This window comes from Sapajus apella, unplaced genomic scaffold (genome assembly GCF_009761245.1).
Source record: "Sapajus apella isolate SASKATOON/1434 unplaced genomic scaffold, GSC_monkey_1.0 scaffold22, whole genome shotgun sequence".
Taxonomy (NCBI): Eukaryota; Metazoa; Chordata; class Mammalia; order Primates; family Cebidae; genus Sapajus; species Sapajus apella.
The window spans coordinates 10,242,157-10,261,809 of NW_022436962.1; the positions used below are offsets into that span (position 1 = coordinate 10,242,157).

Here is a 19,653-nt window from a genome sequence, read left to right on the forward strand (position 1 = left end):
GCTGCTGCAGACAGAAGGAAATCCCTAAGCTTTGGGCTTCTAGGATTGGGTCTGCCACCCTCTCTGTGCCACTGGTATCTGTCTTCTTCTCCACCAGATTAACACCATCCGCCACTGCAGGGCTGAGCATGGCACCTGGTACACAGCGCTAAGCAGATACTGCTTGAGAAGAGCAAATGTTCATGTCCTGGGAACCATGTCTCTCCTTGGTGGGCCCTGCCTGCCCCAGGAAAGGACAGCGTTGGGAGAGTGACTACCGCCCCTCACTCCTCCCCCCATTCCTGTCTCCACACGCATCTGGTAAAGGTGAATGAGGGAAGAGACACTGGCGCTTGTGCCTTACCTACTTAGGTTCTATCCCGAAGGGCCCCTTCCGCAGGCTCTCTCTTCTCTCTGGAGTTTTGGGGACCTATTAGGGGCCATGTGTGGCCATAGGTCAAGCCTCATTCTCTAACTGGCCTTACCAGGACTTAAGCTGAGGTTTTGTGTTCACCTGTCTGGGTCGCTTGTCTTATTTCTCAACTGCTCTGCTAATCAGAGTGGGGAGGAGGTCGGCAGGGATGGACTTGGTCATCTGGAACCCGATCAGAATGTGTGTGGAGGACTCCGGGCAGCTTCTATGCAGGGTCCAGCTAGACCCCTGGGCTTCTCCTGAGACACACGGGGCTAACCCACTTCTTACGGACTTTTTCCACATCGGAAATCAGAACCCACTCCTTAGAGCCTCCCCTTCAGTTTCGTTATCTCCTCTGACTCTCTCCACAACCTTTGAAAAGGTCTCGCTGTTCTTCCCATGGAGAGAGGGGTGCAAGGCTTGCTCGTCCTCACACAGCCAATCCATGGCAAAGGCTGGCGGGAATTCAGGCGGCCCCAATCTCAACCCATCCTCTTCCCACTCTGCATCCTTTTTCGTTTATTTATATGAAAACATGTTCAAAGGTATAATTACGAAAGTGCTCCTGGTTACACAATAATACGTCTTTACTGAAAAACAGTAAATTCATGAGAAAAGAGATGCAAAGAACTCAGAGGAAAATGTTAAAAGTTAAGAAAACATTTCACACTCCCGCCTTTGGCGCATACCTTTCCCTGGGATGAATGACCCCTGTGATTCCAGCTCGACCCCGAGGTCTCATCTAGCTGGACACCTACGAGCCATCCCTCTCCTTGGAAATACACCCCTCTCCCTCCCATTCGCTGCCGGCAAGAGGCCCAGACAATTGGAGAGGGGTGGATTTTCCATCTGAATTTGCGGCTCCTTTGACACGCCGCCCCTCCCCCTTTGCATGGCCTTGGTTAGGAACTGGGATTTCTTCGTCCCCTCTCCCTGACCCCCAGGCAGCAGCCCCTAACCTACTCCGCGGTCCTCCCAGCTCCGGGCACCTGGCGTCCTCCCCTTTAAGGCCGGCCCCGCCCCCATACCACGCCTCCCCAGGCCCCGCCCCCTCCCCTCCCCTTTAAGGACCGGCCCCGGACGCAGACGAGGCTGTGACGCGGCCGCCGGCTCGGGGCTGGGTACATTGTCGCGCGGCCGCTTCCCCCCGGCAGGGCCCCCGCCGCCCCGCGGTCCCCAGAGCGCCAGGCCCCCGGGGGGAGGGAGGGAGGGCGGGAGGGCGCCGGGCCGGTGGGCGCCAGCGGCTCGCGGCGGGACTCACGGAGCCCCGCGACCCGCCGAGCCTGGAGCCGGGCCGGGGCGGGGAAGCCGGCTCCAGCCCGGAGCGAACTTCGCAGCCGGTCGAGGGGCAGCTGGGAGGGGGCCCGGAGCCGGAGGAGGGGGCGGCCGCGGGCAGCCCGGCCCGCGCCCCCGCGCCCCCGGGCACCATGCTGTCCAACTCCCAGGGCCAGAGCCCGCCGGTGCCGTTCCCCGCCCCGGCCCCGCCGCCGCAGCCCCCCGCCCCTGCCCCGCCGCACCCCCCGGCGCAGCCACCGCCGCCGCCGCCCCCGCAGCAGTTCCCGCAGTTCCACGTCAAGTCCGGCCTGCAGATCAAGAAGAACGCCATCATCGACGACTACAAGGTCACCAGCCAGGTCCTGGGGCTGGGCATCAACGGGAAAGTTTTGCAGATCTTCAACAAGAGGACCCAGGAGAAATTCGCCCTCAAAGTAGGTCTGGGGCCGGGGGAGGGGAGGCGGGGCCGGCCCCGCGCCCTAAAGCTCCGCGGCGGCTGCTGCCCACCCGGGCCTTGCTCGCGGCGCGAGGCGGAGGGGTGGCGGGGCGGGGCGGGGCGGCGGGGCCGGGGGTGCCGAGTGCGGGGCGGGCGGCGGGTCCCGGCGCCCTCGCCACCCAGACCGGTTTCGGCTGCCCCCGTGCGGGAGCCCTGGGACCCGCTCCGGGGACTCGGGGACTCTGGGACTCTGCCATTTTGGCGTTTGAGCGGGATCCAGCCGAGTCGGAACGGTTGGCTTCGGGACTTCTGCTAATTTCACTCCATCTCAAGGAAGTGATTCGGCGGGGGGTGGTTCCCCGTCTTCTCCTCCCTCGTTTTTCTCTCTCTGCGGGCACAAAAGGCCCATTACTCATTGAGCCGGTTGGTCGGTTGGTTTGGAGAAGTCGGAGCGCAGAGGTTTATTTAGCCTCGCTCCTTATTTGGGAGCCGGAATGTGTGATTTCACTTCCCCGAGCCTCGCGAGGGCAGCCAGGCCGCCTTGGGGCGCGCCGGCCGGGAGGTGTGCGGTGGGAGGGTCCGGGGCGCACCCTGGCTGTTGGGGCGGGATTGTTTGGATCCCGGAGCGGGCCCCCACCCACGACCGCGCGGGGCAGCTCCGGAGAGAGGCCGGCGGTGTCCGCGGCCCTGCTGATCACTGGGAACCGAGTAAGTAACCCGCGGCCTGGCCGGTGCTGATTCCGCCTCCCGGAGAGGGCCACTTGCTGTCCTGTACGCATGCGATGATGGGCAGTCAGAGGAAACCTTACCTTTGGGCCAGGGAAGCCCATCCTTTTTCTTTCTTTAAGGGGTGCGGTGGTGGGAGAATAAGGATTCAAGTGAGAATATCGACTTCTGGGCTGGGAGGTCTCATGAGATGGGTGGGTCCCCAGTGAAGTGTGAGCTGGTCTTGCAGGGTCACCAGCAAGGTTTTCCTCTCACAGAGGTTTCAGGTTAAACCAATCTCGAAAGGTGACACCTCAGGTCTAGTTCCCCTGGGGTGTCTCAATGATTGGAGAAGGAGAAAAATACTTCCTGTGTTATATTTTTCTCTTCCCCTTCAGCCCCCACAGCCAGCTGTATTTCAGTTATCGAGTACAAAACTCAGAAATGAGGTATGGGTGGAACTATTGGAATATACAATAAGATGTTTTTAAAAAAGCACCAGTGCTTCGGGGTTGCACAGGGCAAGCATGTCCCATTTCTAGATTTTAAGGCCTCTAGAATTATTTTCTTGATGCTCTCATACTCAACACTGTCACAGTTCTTTGGTTTCTACTGTGAGTTCTTGCTGTGGGATCTCGGTTGTTGTTTAGTGTTGACTGTTGGTGAGGGGTTAAGTATCTTCAACACTTCAATATTTGTGCCTCAGCCTTCTCTTTCCTTACTCATAACTGAAGGGAAAGGAACAAGAGGAGTTGTTGTTTGGGTTGATCGTAGCTCTGACCTTGGGGACTGGAGCTGGGTGAATACATTCTGACCACAGTTAACCTGTATCTTTGAGTAAGTGACAGACGGTCTTTACAGGAGTGTTTTCTGTCCCCTCTGAGGCACCATCTGCTTTCACCTATCAGTAGTTTGGGGACACTGGCTGTTCATTCTCTTGGATATTTGGAATATTATGTAAAGACTTCAGAACAAAAGCTCCCAACTTCTGCTCCATATTCTGTTTAATAGACACACACACACAAAACCATACTAAAAAATGCTTTTGAGTGGCAATTCAGATTTCTTTTGTAACTAACGGGAAAGAGGTTTAGATATTTTTCTACTTTGAATAGTTTTGAAAGGAAAAATCCAGCAGCATGTTAAATAACACTCATAGTTTCTCTCTTTCAGGTTAGAAGTGGGTGAATGAAGTCAGTCTGTTTTGACAGGCAGCCTGCTCCCAGATCTTTTAAGTTGACTCAACTGTTAAATTGTGGATTTCCCACACACGTCTTTGTGTTAAAACTTAATAATAGAGGAAGAAAGGAGAGACAAGGCATTTGGAGACTGACAGCAGTGTTAACAGCACTTCCATATCCAAATATTGGCTGAGACATAATTACAGCTGTGAGGGAAATCTGGTTCTAAGAATCCTGTTCCAGAGACACACACCAAAGAGATTTCTAGATCTTGAGTTTTGAGTAACCTCAGAGTAGTGAAATAGTTTTCAAAACTAGAAGCCTCGTGATTATAAAGCAGGAGAGGAAGATGGAGTGGGGCAGGAGGGATTAACCCTTTGAAGGTGCCTGAGAAAAAGGGAGGAGACCTCTCTTCTGCACAGTGTATAGACGCCAATGCTGGGGGGCTAGGGCAGAGCTGGAGGGCAGCAGCCTGGCCTCTGCTGGGGTTCAGAAGTCTGCTGTGTCACAGCCCTGAGAGTTGATGGGAACTGGCAGCTGCCCAGATGCTCTTCTCCCTGCCTGTAGTCTGGTGACCCCTTCTTAGCTCTGTTAAGTGAAATCAGCATTTGAAAAACAGTCCCAGCTCACCCTGCTGCTTCTCTCCCTCCACCTCAGAGAGCTCCCGTTTAAATGCTTTTGGTGGGTGCTATGACCTCACCTCGCCATCTCTTCTGGCTGCCTTTGCTAACTTTCAGTCACAGTTGTAAGGGACTTGAGAGGTCATTTCGTGTAGCCCCCTGGTTTTGCAGAAGAGAAAACCAAGGCCCAGAGTTAGGGAGTGACTTGCTCAAGGTACCATAGCCATTCACTTGGCAGAGGCAGGATTGGAACCCAGGTTGCCTGACCCTCAGTCTCAGGCTTCTCGCTTACTTCCTAACTGAGCCACAGGCTCAGGGACATGGCTGGCTGCTGCTCCAGGATGCCTCCAGCCTGAGGAGCTGCTCTCTTACCTCAGGCCCTTCTTTGAGGTCAGCAAAGGGGGCTGAGTGGGCATTTGCCGCTCCTGAGCTGGGTCCCCAAGGTTGGCAGGGGAGCTTCAAGAGTAGTTCCATGCATTTTTTTTTTTTTTTTAACACTCCATCCCCCCTTTTAAGGGAGTATTCAATAGAAATCTTGTTATCTTTTGTACAAGAACATGGGAATTCTATTATTTCTTTGATAACGACACCTAATCTCAACCCACTTATGTATTAATTAGTTGTATTCCCTGGGAGGGTTCCTCAGCTGCTTGCCACTTCACTGTGTCATGGTGACCCTTAGGTGTTAGCTCAACAAATTTAATTAAAGACCGTATCGTTGTCCTCCTCTGCTGTGCCATTCTGATTAGGTGAAGCATGTTATTGCTTTATAAAATATACAGTGTTGTCATAACTTATCTCTGTGTATCTTTCCATTGCATGGATTAGAGAAAACAAGGTTCTGTGGTTTCTTTTCCTTTCCTTTCTCCAGCAGTCCTCTCTCTGTAGGTCATGGAAGTGCCACTGTGATGTGGCTTCCTTTGTTCTCATGAAAGGGAGATGATTGGAACCTCTCATGATTATTCTGGATGCTGTTGGAGGGAAATTCCAGAACTCCTGCATCCTCACAGTACAGGCACCATCTCCGCCAGCACACCTCATACTGTGTATCTGTGGAGAGTAAGACAGGTATTGTGGCTGGTCAGAGGCAGTGTCCCAAACTGGAGCTTGCTGGAGTCACAAGGTGAGGAAAGTTTCATTGACCAAACCGGCCTCTTTTATATGCAGTATGGTTACAGGTAGGTAACAGTTTGCTGAGTATCTGTCATAAGCTTAGTTGCATGGAGGATTCACATGTAGAAAGTGGCCTGTAAAATTTTGAGTGAAGAAACCTGTTTGGAGAAGGTGAAATTAACACATGTAGGTTAGGGCTGCACAGTCCAGTTTGGTGGCCACTACCCTCACATGGCAAATTAAAATTAATTAACGTGAATGGATTAAACTAAATTAAATTTGAAAGATCAGTTGCTATCCACACTTCAAGTGTTCAGTAAACATGTGGCTAATGGCTATTGAACAGTGCAGAAGAACATTTTCATCCTTGCAGAAAGTTCTCCTACACTTTGCTGGTCTAGGAGCTAAATCGTGTGGCCGGGAGTGGCGGAGCTTTGAAAGATGGGAATCTGTGATGATTCCAGGAGCTAAGGGAGGCTCCAGCTGGGGTCAGTGGGACATTGCTGTGCCTCTGAGGAGTGAGCAAGTCTGTGAGAGGTGTGGTGACACTGGCCTGGCTAGAACTGAGAGGAGGAACAGGAGGTCGGAGTGGTCAGGGGTTGGCAGCTCAAAATTGAAGCTAACCCATCTTGTGTCAAAGCAGGTTTTAAAGTGTTTGAGGGGCATGAAGGTGTCAAAAAAGGTTAGGAATCATTGAGGTTGGGCTTGCAGAATTATGAAGGAAGGGTTGGGTTTCTGGTTTCAGAGACCCTGTCCCACCTGACCCTGGCCCTGACCCCTGGCTCCTGCAGCATTGCTCTTGGCATCCATTGAGGCAGGATCAAAGCTGGGTCTGCTCGTTGTCCTTTTTTACTTGTGAATTCTTGGGTTTGACTGAGCTTGGAGATAATCTCAGCTAAGATATGGGATCAGTGGCTGACAGGAGGGGAGAGAAAAGCAGTCCCTGGGCCTCAGGGCCAAATATTGGTGGGTGTCTAGGAAACAAAAGAACTCCTTTGTGGGAGGAAGAAGGTACTGGGACCTGGTTTAAGAAGATGTTTCCACTACTTGGGACCTGAGAGGTTGGGCCATCCACAGTTGATGGTTTTTCTAATGAAGCAGGTACAGGGGATTGGGAGAAGGGCCTGGAAGAGCCCAGCCTCAGAACTGCTGGAGGCAAACTTAATTCTGGGGCTAGGGGAGGGGCCAAAGCTCCTGTTACCCGGAGCCCAGGAGTGTGCTGAGTGGGTGCCAGGAAGAATGTCAGCCAAGATGGGGAAGAGCAGGGCACAGTCTGCGTCTGAGCCATTGCACAATTCCCAAGCAGCCTTGCCATGCTCTGAGCTGGGGTTCTTCCTGGTGGCGTGATGTCTGTAGTACAGGATTCACTCAATTCTGCTTACCTTTCCTCTACTTCAGGCCCTGCCAAGGGTCATGTGAAGTCTCTTTTTGCCTCTTTTCCCTGCACTGTACCTTTCCAGATGGTTCTGTGTCCTGGAGGGAGGTGGATGGGCAGAGAAGAACTCTGGAGCTTTTCTTGGTAATGGTTTGAGGCCCAGTGATGAAGCGACCCACACTTCATAGTGACTTAAATCCCACATTCCCTGGTCATCATTCTTGACTCCTTCCACATCACTGAAGAAGAAGCTGGGCCAGTGCAGAAAGGTTTAGTGGCATGTCCAAGGTCTTACATGTTGTCGGCATCCAAGCCACACCTTGAGACTTGGTTCCTTGGGACCTGCTCTTGGTTTGGGCTCCGTTGGTGTTTGGTTGCTAGAAGACTATAGACCTGGTGGAGCAAAACTGAGCTCCATTAACCCATCAGTTAGGGTCTTTCCACACAGATCACCTAGTAAATGGGGTCACTGGTGAAGAGAAGGGGCCATGCCACTGGACAGCATAATAATGTACGCCTGTCTCATTTCAAGTCATGGGGCATTTGAAGTCCACTGTGATTGCTGGTGCAATCTCCGCCCAAATCAGATTGTTGTACCTTTCCTAGTTTTTAGGAAAACACTGTTATTTTGTATTTTAAGATATATATATATTATCTAGATATAGATATAGATATAAATATGTAGAGATGAGCTTGTTACCATGGGTTATGTGCTAGATAAGAAAGCAAAAATAAGTACATACATAGAGAGAAAGGTTCTAGTCTGTATGCTGCTAACAAGTTATATGAACTTGAATAGGTCAGTTAAACTTTCCAGGCCTCAGTACACAGAAAGTTGGCTTGTGCAGCTTCTTGAGCACTCTCAGAGTGAGGCAGTAGAAGGTGGTGCTGCAGGCCAGAGATGGGGGGCAGGCAGGTTAGCTTGCTGATTTTCTCTGGGTCTGACCATGAGCAGTATCTGGGTCAGCATAGATGCCTTTTCGTAGGCTTTATTTCGGGCTCCAGGGCAGCCTGCGTCTGGTTAATGAATAATCATCACTGACCAGCTGCTCCTTCTCTTTTATGAAGACTTAGAAGGTGTTCTAGCTGGTGAGTCGGCAGAGAGGATAGACTATGTCGTTTAGCAGGATGTGTATCTTCTCTTTCCTTAAAATTGGCAGAATCTTAGTGTAATCAAAGTAAAGATGAGGAACTCTGTTGCCTACTTGAGATTCCTTTCCCATTTCAAGTTATGGGGCATTTGAAGTCCACTGTGATTGCTGGTGTAGGTGGTTCCCTGTGCGCAGGCATCTGGTTGAGGAGGTAAGGAAGGTCTGAAGTCTAGTCACTCTCCCCTTGCTCGGCTTTGTCTTTGTTTGTGGCTGGGTTCTTTCAAAAGAATGCCTTCTAATTTACCAAAGGTATAGTTATGGATTTGGGGTTGTTCTGAGGTCAGAGATGGGACTGATTCCCAGAGCTGGTGAGGAACTTAGGGCTTACATTCAGTTGACCCTCAGCCCCTCAGACAGGGCTGAGTAAGAAGTGCTATTGGGAGTATGAGGAAGCGGGAGGAAAAGGGGGTGCCTGGTGATGTCTGTTCTCTTTCTTCCTCTTCCTGCCCCTGCAGAGCCAGAGCAGTGGTTTCAGCTCTGGAGGTTTGGACTTTGGGGTCCTATGTGCTGGACCATCAGGTTTGGTGGGAGGAGGAAGAGAGCCACAGGAGAGGGAGACATAAAGTTGGGCTGGGCCTCTGGCATTGAAGCGTTCTTGGGGTCTTTATTCTCTGATCAGTAAACATCTCTGTGTGCCAGAATGAGCTGGGACAGGGCCCCAAGGTCAGCCCATATTTGTGTCTGGTGTTCTTCTGCAAGACCAGCCAATGTGCTCATTCTGCTGGGAACCTGAGCTCTCCAAAAGGGTCATATGAAAGGGCATCTTATTCTTGAGGGATGTTTCCAGGCATCTCTATGGCCAGTGTCCATACAGCACTCATCTGAGAGGTGAAGAGTGGTGGCCAGAGGTGGAAGCTAGGGGTTGCCCGATGGAAGCCTCTTCTGTCTCAGAGCAGACGAGGGAGCTAAGGGAGCTGTACTATTGGTGCCTTCTCTCTGGCTCATCTCCATGAAGATTCTTGTGAAACAGAAGCAAAGGTGAAATCTCTCCGAGGGGAAGGGATGAACAGGAGATCCACTGACTCCCCCTGCTTACTCTTCCACCTTCGTCCTCCTGTGGGGTCTCCTTACCCTCCTGCTTGTCTATAGGGAGATGATCGAGTTGATTATTTGCTGCCATTTTAATGATCCATATTGTTAATGAGGCTCCCAGCACACACCAGACCTTGGCAGCCTGGCCTCCTACCCAGAGCCCAGAACTGTTACTCAGCCCCTCTGCCCAACAGCTAAAAATAAACCTGCCACTGCTGCAGTCTCCCCTCACAGCCAGGCCCTGTTAGCTGTCTCAGTCCTTCCTGCCACACTGCTGACCTGTTTCTCTCCCTTTTCGCTGATGTTCTCTCTGCTTGCCCCTTTCTCTTCCAGTTTGAGGGATTTGGGGCTAACACTCTTCTGAGTGCCAGGAGATGCGCTATGGTTTTTGTGTTTCCTGGTGTTCAGATTTGTGTGTATGAAAGCTCTGTGAAGCTGTCCTGCTTATTCCCTAGGAGGGAATGTGTTAGACAAAAAGGAGGTTGACCCAGCTCATCAGAGTGGATCAGACCTTCTACTGTGCTTGCCTCCAGCCCTGGGTTCCTCCAGGCTTTACCTCCAAGCAGGCCTCTGCCAGAGTTACATAGGGATGCATAGGACAGCCCCACATGGGCATGGTCTGCCGCAGGACTTCACCCCGGCCGCCCTGTCACTGAACATGCTACCTACCGTATACTCCTGCCCTGTTGCTACGTTATGTTCTCCACCTTCGCAGTGTAAGGCTTTGGGCTACCACATTCAAAAGCGTGACCTTATCTTGTCAGCTTCCAAGAATAACTAGGCCCTGGCTCTCAGGACCTCCTTCCTGAGTCAGGCCATGGCACCTTTGGCCCTCCCAGCTCAGCCACGTGCAGAATGTCACAGTGTGCATGGGTTCCTTCCACCTCTTGGCTACAATACTGATGTGTGTCCATGGAGGTGTGGCCTCTTCCTCTGCTCCCCAGGGATCCTGGAGACTTGGAGAGCAAGATGAGGAAAGGGGCTCAGGTAGCGAGCATATCTGCTTAGCTGACAGATAGTGGGCAGAGTCTGATATTGGCATTCTGTTCTTCAGTTTGACGTTAGTATTCTTTCTGATTTTTCTAATCCCTGGACAGGTGGTGATACTAATCGTGGCCTAGGAGGGCTCTTTGTCTGCTTTCTGGGATTAGGGTTTATTTGGGGGAAGGGGTGCATGGTAGAGAGTGATGGCAACCGAGAGGTAGGACTTGAGGAGCCCTCTGCCTTCAGCTAGAGTTACATACTCTGACCAAGTCTCCATGGCCTCCTTGTCCCATCTCTCCCCTCTGGGGCCTCTTTCCTCTGCAAGGAAAGATTTATCTGCCAGGGCCCATTTGCCTGTGCAGGGGAAGAGTTAGGTATAGTTGCTAAGAGTTTATTTTTAACTCTGACAGAAGAAACCCCTGTCCTCAGAATAGCCATACCCTCTGTCTTTCCCTATCCTGACTGCCTTCCTTGGCTTCTGCGATTCCTGGGAGAAGGTTAGTAGGATTCTAATGGCCAGACTTCACAGGAGCTGGAGAAAGGCAGCCTCTCTAAGTGGGGAATCTGCAGATTGCTTGTCATGCTTGGCTTCTGTAGAGCTCAAAGGGTCCTTCAGGGAGAGCCCTGGACACTAAAGGCCATGTGCCTGGAGCTTGGGGAATCCTTGGAATGCAGGTGGCCTGAGGAGGAGGCTGCATGCGCTCTGCAGCTCGGAGCAGCCTGTCTGCTCTGCTGAGCCCGAGAGCCCGGCAAGGGGCCGTCCCATGCCTTCTCTCTCCTTACAGACACCCAGATCTCTGGCAAATGGAGGCCACAGGGAGAAAATGAGCATGTGTAGTAACCTTTCTTGGAAATGCTTGCTCTTGCAGACACGCCGAAGGCTGTCATTCCCTCTGAGTGCCAGGCTCGTGAGCACCATGCCCTTTCCAGCAGAGCCCACTTGGGACTCTCAGTGACTTCATACTCTTTGTGTTCCCTTCCCCTGATGTGCTCTAGTGACCTGTGCTCACAGAAGGGAGGAGGTAGGGCAGCAGTGCCCCCTCTCTTGGGTCTCAGACTGTCCTGACTTCATGCATTTAATTTGGCTACCTGGGCTCAGATTCTTTAAAAGAAAATAAATTTGGGTTTGAGGTGTAACCAGAGAGGGAAGGAGTAGAAGTAGTGGGGGCGGGATGGGCGGTTGAAATGTGTGGCTAACTCTGAGAACCCTCAGCTGTGGAATGTAGGTCTTGCCCCCTTGATTCTTTGGCGTTCAGTGGGGATTAGTTTGCCTAGAGCCCAGCTCTGATCATGTAGCTTCCCAGCTTAAGTCCTTCAGTGGGTCTCTTTGTCTGCACAATACATGAGATATCCAAATCCTTCCCAGATCTGGCCTCAATCTGTTTTTTTTTTTAATGTATACTTTTTTTTTCTCCCCAGCTTAAGTGGCTTATACATGTTGTTTCTTTCACAGAACCTGCTTTCCATCCTCACACTCAGCATCAGTCCATCTGTATCTTCTCTGCACTGTGCCCGTCTCCCGTCCTGTCTAGATCTACCTATTCTACCCTGCAGTGATGCTGCTTTTCCAGAGCCTTTCACACCAAAAGTGGGCCTTCCCATCCTTCCCCATCAAACTTGCCGATACACCTTTACCCTTTATTTCACTGTTTAAGTGCATTTCTTTCTTTCTCTCTCTTTTTTTTTTTTTGAGATGGAGTTTCTGTTGCCCAGGCTGGAATGCAGTGGCGCGATCTTGGCCCACTGCAACCTCTGCCTCCCTGGTTCAAGCAGTTCTTCTGCCTCAGTCTCCTGAGTAACTGGGACTACAGGCACACACCACCATGGCTGGCTAATTTTTTAATCTTTACCTTTATTTTTAGTAGAAACGGGGTTTTATCATGTTAGCCAGGATAGTCTCGATCTCCTGACCTTGTGATCTGCCCACCTTGGCCTCCCAAAGTGCTGAGATTACAGGCGTGAGCCACTGCGCCCAGCCTAAGTGCATTTCTTTATGTATAAGGCATCTCTCTCTCTCTCTCTCTCTCTGTGTGTGTGTGTGTTTTTTTTTTTTTAAACAGGAATGCAATTTATTAATGGAAAATATATGAGGACTCCTGTGCACAGACAGTGACTACGGCAAACCCTTTCCTGCAGGTGCTGTCAGAGGGGTTGGGGTGACATCCTCAATCCGTTCAATCTTCATACGGGAGTGGGCAAAGGCTCTGAGGATTGCCTGGGCCCCAGGTCCAGGGATCTTGGTTCTACTTCCTCCTGTGGCTTAGAGTTTGATGTCTAGGGCAGCGATACCCAGCTCTGGGCCACATCCTGGCAGCCAACATAGCAGCATGTGGTAAAGATTCATCTCAGTCTGCCTTCACCTTCGTCTTACCAGTCACACGGCAGATGATTTCTTTGCCGTAAAGGTCAGTGATGTGGTCGGTGACAGAAAGGTCAGTGACAGACAAAGTGTCGTTGAAGGATGCAAAAACATGGCAGACACCAACTACATTCTCTCCTTCAGCCACCTGAGGTCGGAGGCTGATGGCCTGTTCTTCCTTCTTTTCCTTCCCTTTTCAACATGCCATTTCTGCACATTGTCTCCAGATTCCACACAGGAATGCGAGGCATCTCTTTAGATAGTGGATTGGATTGTAAATTCCTCGAAAACCCGCATCTTCATTATTTTTGTATCCTCTTGTTTCCATGTAGTGACTGTATGCCCTCATTAAAAAATTCAGGCCAGGTGTGGTGGCTCATGCCTGTAATCTCAGTGCTTTGGGAGGCCAAGGTGGGACGATCTTTTGAACTCAGGAGTTTGAGATCAGCCTGGCCAACATAACAAGACCCAATCTCTAAAAAAAATTAAAAATTAGCCAGCTGTGTTGGCACATACCCATAGCCTCAGCTACTTAGGAGGCTGAGGTGGAAGGATCATTTGAGCCCAGAAAGTCAAGGTTACAGTGAGCTATGATCATGTCACTGTACTCCAGCCTGGCTGACAGAGCAAGACCCTGTCTATGAAAAAAGAACCCTAGAGTATTTTGGCACTGTGCGTTATACTTAGCTGCTGAATAAAGGTGTGATAACTGAGTAATTGCGGAGGCCACTGACATAAATGTAATGTACTAGTGGTAATCCTCAGAGTTAGGGGCTGTGGCAGCCCCAAGGGTGGGATAGTACTGGGCTATGCGCTCTGAGACTGAGTTGGGGTAGAGTGATGATCTCTCTCAGTGTCTGTCCCTGTTCTTCCTGCTGCTGAAAAGCTGCTCTTAGGCAGTCTTCTGAGCATTTCTTCCTTCTACCCAGTTGGATCTGCTGACTCAAGCAGGCACCTTCTATTTCTGCTAACAGAGTTCTCATTCTTATAAGGACTCTGACCACAGTTTCCCATTGATGTCTCTCCTTCTTCTCCCCCTTCCAGGGCCCGTCCTATTCCTGTTCCGTCATGGAGATGACCCTTTTGCCCTTTGGAGAACTTTAACTGAGGGAGGGACAGATGTGGAGCTTGCCAGCCTTCGTACAGCTCTTGGCATTTTTTAGTTAGCTATAAACACGGCACAGACATGCAGACGCAGTCTGTGGTTTTCTACCTGCTGGTCATGCTCCTGTGTGTTGCAAGAGGGACCAGTGTTAAACACTGTATCAGTCCATTTTGTGTTGCTATAAAGGAGTATCTGAGACTGGGTAATTTATGGAGAAAAGAGGTTTATTGCTGACAGTTCTGCAGGCTGTACAAGAATCATGGCACCAACATCTGCTTCTGGTCAGGACCTCAGGAAGCTTTTGCTCATGGGGGAAGATGAAGGGAGGAGCAGGCATATCACATGTAGAGAAGAGGAAGCATGGTGGTGGGGGAGGCCCTCGATTCTTTGTAACAACCAGATCTTGCATGAACTTGGAGTGATAACTCATTACCATAAGGAGGGCACCAAGCCAGGGATCTGCCCCCATGTTGGAAACATCTCCCACCAGGCCCCACCTCCAACACTGGGGACCATACTTCAACATGAGATTTAAAGGTGTCAAATATCCAAACTGTATCAAGTACCCAGTTGCTGGAACTGAGGTAGGAGATTTGAACCTCATGGGGCTGCTTAACTCCATGCCCCAACAGATTTGCACAGGAAAAAGAACCTGACACCAGACTGGAATCTGAGAGACCTGGCTGGTAACTCTACCTTTGTGGCCCCAAGTAAGTCCTAGGACCTGCCTGGGCCTCACTCAGTTTCCTCCTTGGAAATCAACAGGACCAGACTTGACCTTGAAGCAAGGTCTGCGCTGAAGGCCTTTCTTCATCACTGTTGTGTCTGCACTGCTGGGAAAATAGCCTGATGCTGGTAAACAAGTGGTCAGCCTGGGTCCCAGGGAGCCTCGGGGACTGAGAGCCACTATCTCTGTCCTCTGTTTCTGCAGGACGGTGTTACTTCACCTTTCTCCTGGCCACAGTGTTTTTATTCACTCAGCTAATGTTTATAAACGTTTATTCTTCTACATGCCTGCCTCCTGTCTTCCCTGCTGAGTGGCCATCAGGAGGCCCAGATGGCAGGATTAGCTTGGAATGGCAGAACAGTCAAGGGTCATCCTCTTGGGTTAGACCCCTTTAATACCTCTGCTATATGAGATGAGAAGAATTTAGAACAATGATTCATTCTAGCAGCTTAGACTAGACCCCTGCTTTCTAAGCAGGATTTGCCTGTGGGTGCCTTCTATACCCTTGAGATCCAAAACAACTTACTACTCAAGAAAATTAATTAGCAGTGCCAAGAGTTACTTGTACAGCTTCCCTAAGGATAGATCAAAACAGCAGATTGTCTTTGATGCAATATGACAATTTTCTGTCGTTCGGATCACTATCGGAAACTGAACAACTCTGTGAAAGTTTCCCAGATTAATAACAAGTCTTTATTGAGCAGATACTATGTATCAGCATTGTTTTAGGTGTTTTACTTACATTCTTGTTAATCCTTAAAATAGTCCTTTCACTGCAAAGTGAAAGTCCCCATTTTACAGAAGAAACATGTTCAAACATATACAGAATAATTCATTCATTAGCAATTATTTATTGAACACCTACTAAGTGCTAAGCATTATCTTGGGCTCTGGGTATACATTAGTATTTAAAACAGACAAAAAAGGTACTTGGTGGGTGGGAAGGGGGACCAGGTAGAGGAATAGCAATTGCAAAGGCCTGAGGCTTATTAATGAGTGTGTCTAACTTTAAAACCTAGGCTCTCTCTGGCTCACAGTATTGCCTCTCTAATGGTCCTTTGTGACTCCATTGTAATGGGGTACTTAGATGACCTGGAATTTAAGTTTATCATCCAGTATTTATGGAATACTTGTTTTGTGCAAATCACTACGATGATAAGAATAAGTTGTAGGCCCTGCCTTTGGAAACTTAGAGTTTAGAGAAACGAACACCGGTGTGTATAAAATGAATGAAAGGAGACTTCCTCTCAGAATCCAGATTATATCACTTCTTGCATTTTCTCATTTGACCCTTGTAGGCCAGGTGGTATGGTTCCTGGTTTTATATCTGAAGGAAGAGGTTCAGGAAGTGGGTGGGGGATAAGTGTCTGGGCACCAGGGTGGCCTGTAAAGGACGCAGAGATACATGTTGGGCTCTTCAAGGTGGGACGGAGAAGAGTGGGATCACTGCGTGCACGGGCAGAGTATACTCATGGTGGCACACTTGTGACACACCCAGGGGAGGGTACAGATGAAAATATGGCCTGTGGGGTGGTTTCTAAGGAGAAGTGTGAGGGACTCCACTGGGGCTCCCATACTTTGTCTGGCTGAGGAGGGAGAGATGCTGCCTTTCTGAGAATCTGGGTAATAGGCAGTGCTTGAGATTGGTGTGAACCGACAGTCACATAGAGCCAGGGAGAAGTCGCAAAGGAGGCATGAAAAAGGAATGGCTGGGCTGAAGCTGTGGCAGAATCCCTTTTATCCTCCTTTGGGCCCTCATATGGCTTCTCTTTTGCTCTGAAGAATCTCTTCCTTTTTGAGTTTAACTTTCTAGGTGAAGGAGTGGGAGATTGCGTGCAGGGAGATCGGGAGGCCAAGTTTGTGTCTTGCAGCTCAGGAGCTGAAAGAACAGAGGTCAGGGCTTGGGATGGAGCTGACGATTAGTGCAGATGGGAAAGTGAAGCAATGGGTCGAGTCTGTTTGTTCCTGAGCACGTGCTGTGACAACGGAAGTTGCAACATGTCTTTCTTCTCTGTTTTTCTCTTTCTTTCTCTCTTTTTCTCTGTTTCTCTCTCTCTCTCTCTCTCTCTCTCTTTCTTACTTTATAAAGAAAGAAGCAGGTAAAACCGTCTTCTTGGAAACATCAGAAAAAGTATCTGGTCTGTAATGGGTGGTTTTTGCCCTTCCCCCTGCAATGCTTTTCCTGTGTAGTTTTTCTTTTGCCCTTTGTTTCCCACCCACACCTTCCACTCTCCTTTCCTCTGAGAGATTGTGTCTTTGTAGCAGGCCAGCAATGTCTCCAAAGGGAAGTAGTCAATGCGTAGACTGAGGGAACCTTGAAGCACCATTGTCCTCCAGGTGAGAGAGCTGTTGCACCAACTCATATGTGGAAGGTTGCTGGTCTCCTCCCTAGACACTGAGAGCTGTTTAAATGTGACAGGTGCTTCCTGATTCCCACCTGGCATTTTTTGCTGCTGCATAGGTCTGTGTTGTTGCGTCTCAGAAGGCTAAGGCAATACTTACATCTCAACTCAGTTACCACTTTGTTGGTAGATTCAGTGTGTGTCTGTGTCAAGGCAGATGCTCGGAGAAACGGCCCAGAATGTTTATGAGGTGTAGAAATCAAGGCTAGAAGATGCCACATGTTAATCCGGAGTACTTGGTCAGGTTTGATTTTGGCCTGTGTGCTATAGCTGGGAAAGAAACCAGTTGTGTTTGGAAATGTACAGATGATCTATTTTCCTGATGAAACCTTTGAGGTCTGGAATAAACTTAGCTTACTTTCTGTCTTTGGAGATTCAGTTTCTGTCCCTTGGACTTCCATACCCCAGTAGAGCCAAAAGTTCTAGTACAAACCAGTTTTGAGACTCCAGTGTTAGTCAACTAAGGGATGTTCTAGGTCATCCCTGAGATCGACGGCTGCTTGCTCCGGGGAAGCTGGGAAATGGCACCAGGTGTCAGGCCCTGCTGCCCAGGATGGGGTGACAGCTGCTGGTGTTAATTACTTTTCTGAGTGGAACAGGGTGAAGTCCTTGGGGGTGAGAGTTTTTGTTCAGCCACCGTGTTCCCTGTACCTGTTGCCTCTGGTACAGCTGCTGCAGAGCCCCTCCTTTCCTGCTGTTGTCTTTGAATTAAATCTCTCTGTGATCAGGTGGATCTCTTCAGACTGGAGATGAGCTCAGAGGAGTGGTGGAGGGAGTAGGGCCAGAATTTACTTGTTTGCCCGGATCCTACTGAGAATACAGAAGCTCTCTTTTACAGAAAGCTGCACTGGCCTCTGTGGTAGCCACTGGCCATATGTGGCTATTAAAATTAAGTATTAATAAAATTTTAAATTCAGCTCCTCAGTAGCGCTAGCCACATTTCAAGCACTCAGTAATTAGCTAGTGGCCATGGTTTTATGCAGCACAGATCTAGACAACATTTTATCATCACAGAATATTCTCTTAGACAAGACAAGATTCTGAGATAATTTTTCTAATCATTGTAAAGACTTATCTGTGATGGAAAGGGGTTTGAGGAAGGACACAGGGAGAGGTTTTGAACCCAGGTGAGAGGGCAAATAGAAGGTGTTCATTTAGAAAAGGATCTTGAAGTATTTAGTTTGTAAGGCCAGGCGCAGTGGCTCATGCCTATAATCCCAGCACTTTGTGAGGCTGAGGTGGGCTAATGGCTTGAGCCCAGGAGTTGGAGACCAACCTGGGCAACATGGGGAAACCTTGTCTCTACAAAAAAATACAAGAATTAGATGGGCGTGGTGGCATACGCACATGGTTCGAGCTACTCAGGAGGCTGAGGTGGGAGGATCACTTGAGCCTGAAGGTCAAGGTTGCAGAGATCTGCTATTGCACCACTTCCAGCCTGGTGACAGAATGTGACCCTGACTCAAGAAAAAAAAAAAAAAGAGGAGTTCATCTGAGTTCATCTTGTTGAGGACTACTCCCTAACAGATGGTCACGTGGCCCAGTGGCTCCCAAACCAGGATGACTGTTAGACTCACCTGTGGGTAGCATTTCAAGTACAGATTCCTGGGTCTCACTCTTTGTATCTAGTTGAGTCCAAGAGGAGGTGATCTGGAATGTGCATTTTTAATGTGCTCCTCAAGTGATCATTATCTGGGTTTGGCAACCACCAATCTATCACATCTGTGCTTAAATTCTTCCAATGGTAAGGAGCTTTCTCCCTTTTCAAGAAAACCTTACCATTAAAGAAAAATGTGCTGTTGTTAAAGTTCTATGTTTTTCGAATCTTGAGATTTGGTTCCTTGAGTTTGTGAAATCCTTTGGTGCTCGTTGCTTCTTCAGAGCCTTGCAGAACACATCACCTTCATCTCTGCACTCAGTCTTCAGCAGGTGTTTGAGGACAGCTGTGGTGTGGTCCCCGCCACTCCAAGTCATGGCACATGTATGTCAGAGTGCCTGATCTGCCAAGGGCTCTAGGGAGATGCAGAGATGCAACATCATTCCAGGATCCTTTCAATTGTCAGGCCTTGCTGAGAGCCAGAGGAAAGGTCTGAATCCTTGTGGAGCCCTACAGGGACAGCCCAAGGGCCATCCAGCTGGTGTGGGCTATGTGCACCTCTGCCTCTTTGCATCCTGCTCCATAGGGAAGTGTCCCTGTTTCTTTGCATGTTAACACTTGTTAACACTGACCTGGTTTTCTGCAGAGGCAATGAGAGATTCAGCCATCCATTCCTGGTGATGGCAAATGTCATTTCTATTTAGAGACCTTCAGTAGCCTCCCTTCACCTCCGTGTACAATTCAAACTCCTGAACGTGGCATTCAAGCAAGCTGGTTTGTCCTGCCTTCCACTTTCTCCCTTCCAGGAGAGCACTCCTTACCGCTCTGCCATGCATTTGTCTGCTTCCATACCTTCTCTTGGATCTTGGCTCATCTTATGTTTTTTTCTGATAGAACTGTATTTATCCTTTGAGGCTTATAATAGATTTTACCCCCTTACTCCCCTGCCCAATTCTAGGTGGAACTGCCTCCCTCCTCTGCCCTGGTGACAGTTCATTCTGCCTGCACGAATTACAGAATTCGTAATTGAATTACAGCCCCCTGCCAGGCCCTCCCCTGCTAGACTGAGTTCCTTGAGGACAAGATCTATGTCTTACTTGCTTGATATCCCCAAGTGCAAGCAAGCACCATGCCTGACACTTCGAGGAGGTGCAGCCATATGCACAGGAGTAGATCAGTTTCCTGCCTGTTTGTCTT

General features: G+C 49.7%; 1 protein-coding gene and 1 pseudogene across 1 annotated transcript in view; one reads left to right on the forward strand and one right to left on the reverse strand.

The window, feature by feature from the left end:
• The first annotated feature begins 1,493 nt into the window (after nucleotides 1–1,493).
• The window catches only part of MAPKAPK2 (MAPK activated protein kinase 2), a 47,736-nt gene continuing 29,576 nt past the window's right edge, over nucleotides 1,494–19,653 (forward strand). Inside the window, exon 1 of the mRNA XM_032289033.1 lies at nucleotides 1,494–2,103. Coding sequence (XP_032144924.1) covers nucleotides 1,822–2,103 — 282 coding nt within the window. The 5' untranslated portion in view covers nucleotides 1,494–1,821. The remainder of the gene's footprint in view (nucleotides 2,104–19,653) is intronic.
• Nucleotides 10,898–12,833, reverse strand: LOC116559056 (annotated as a pseudogene).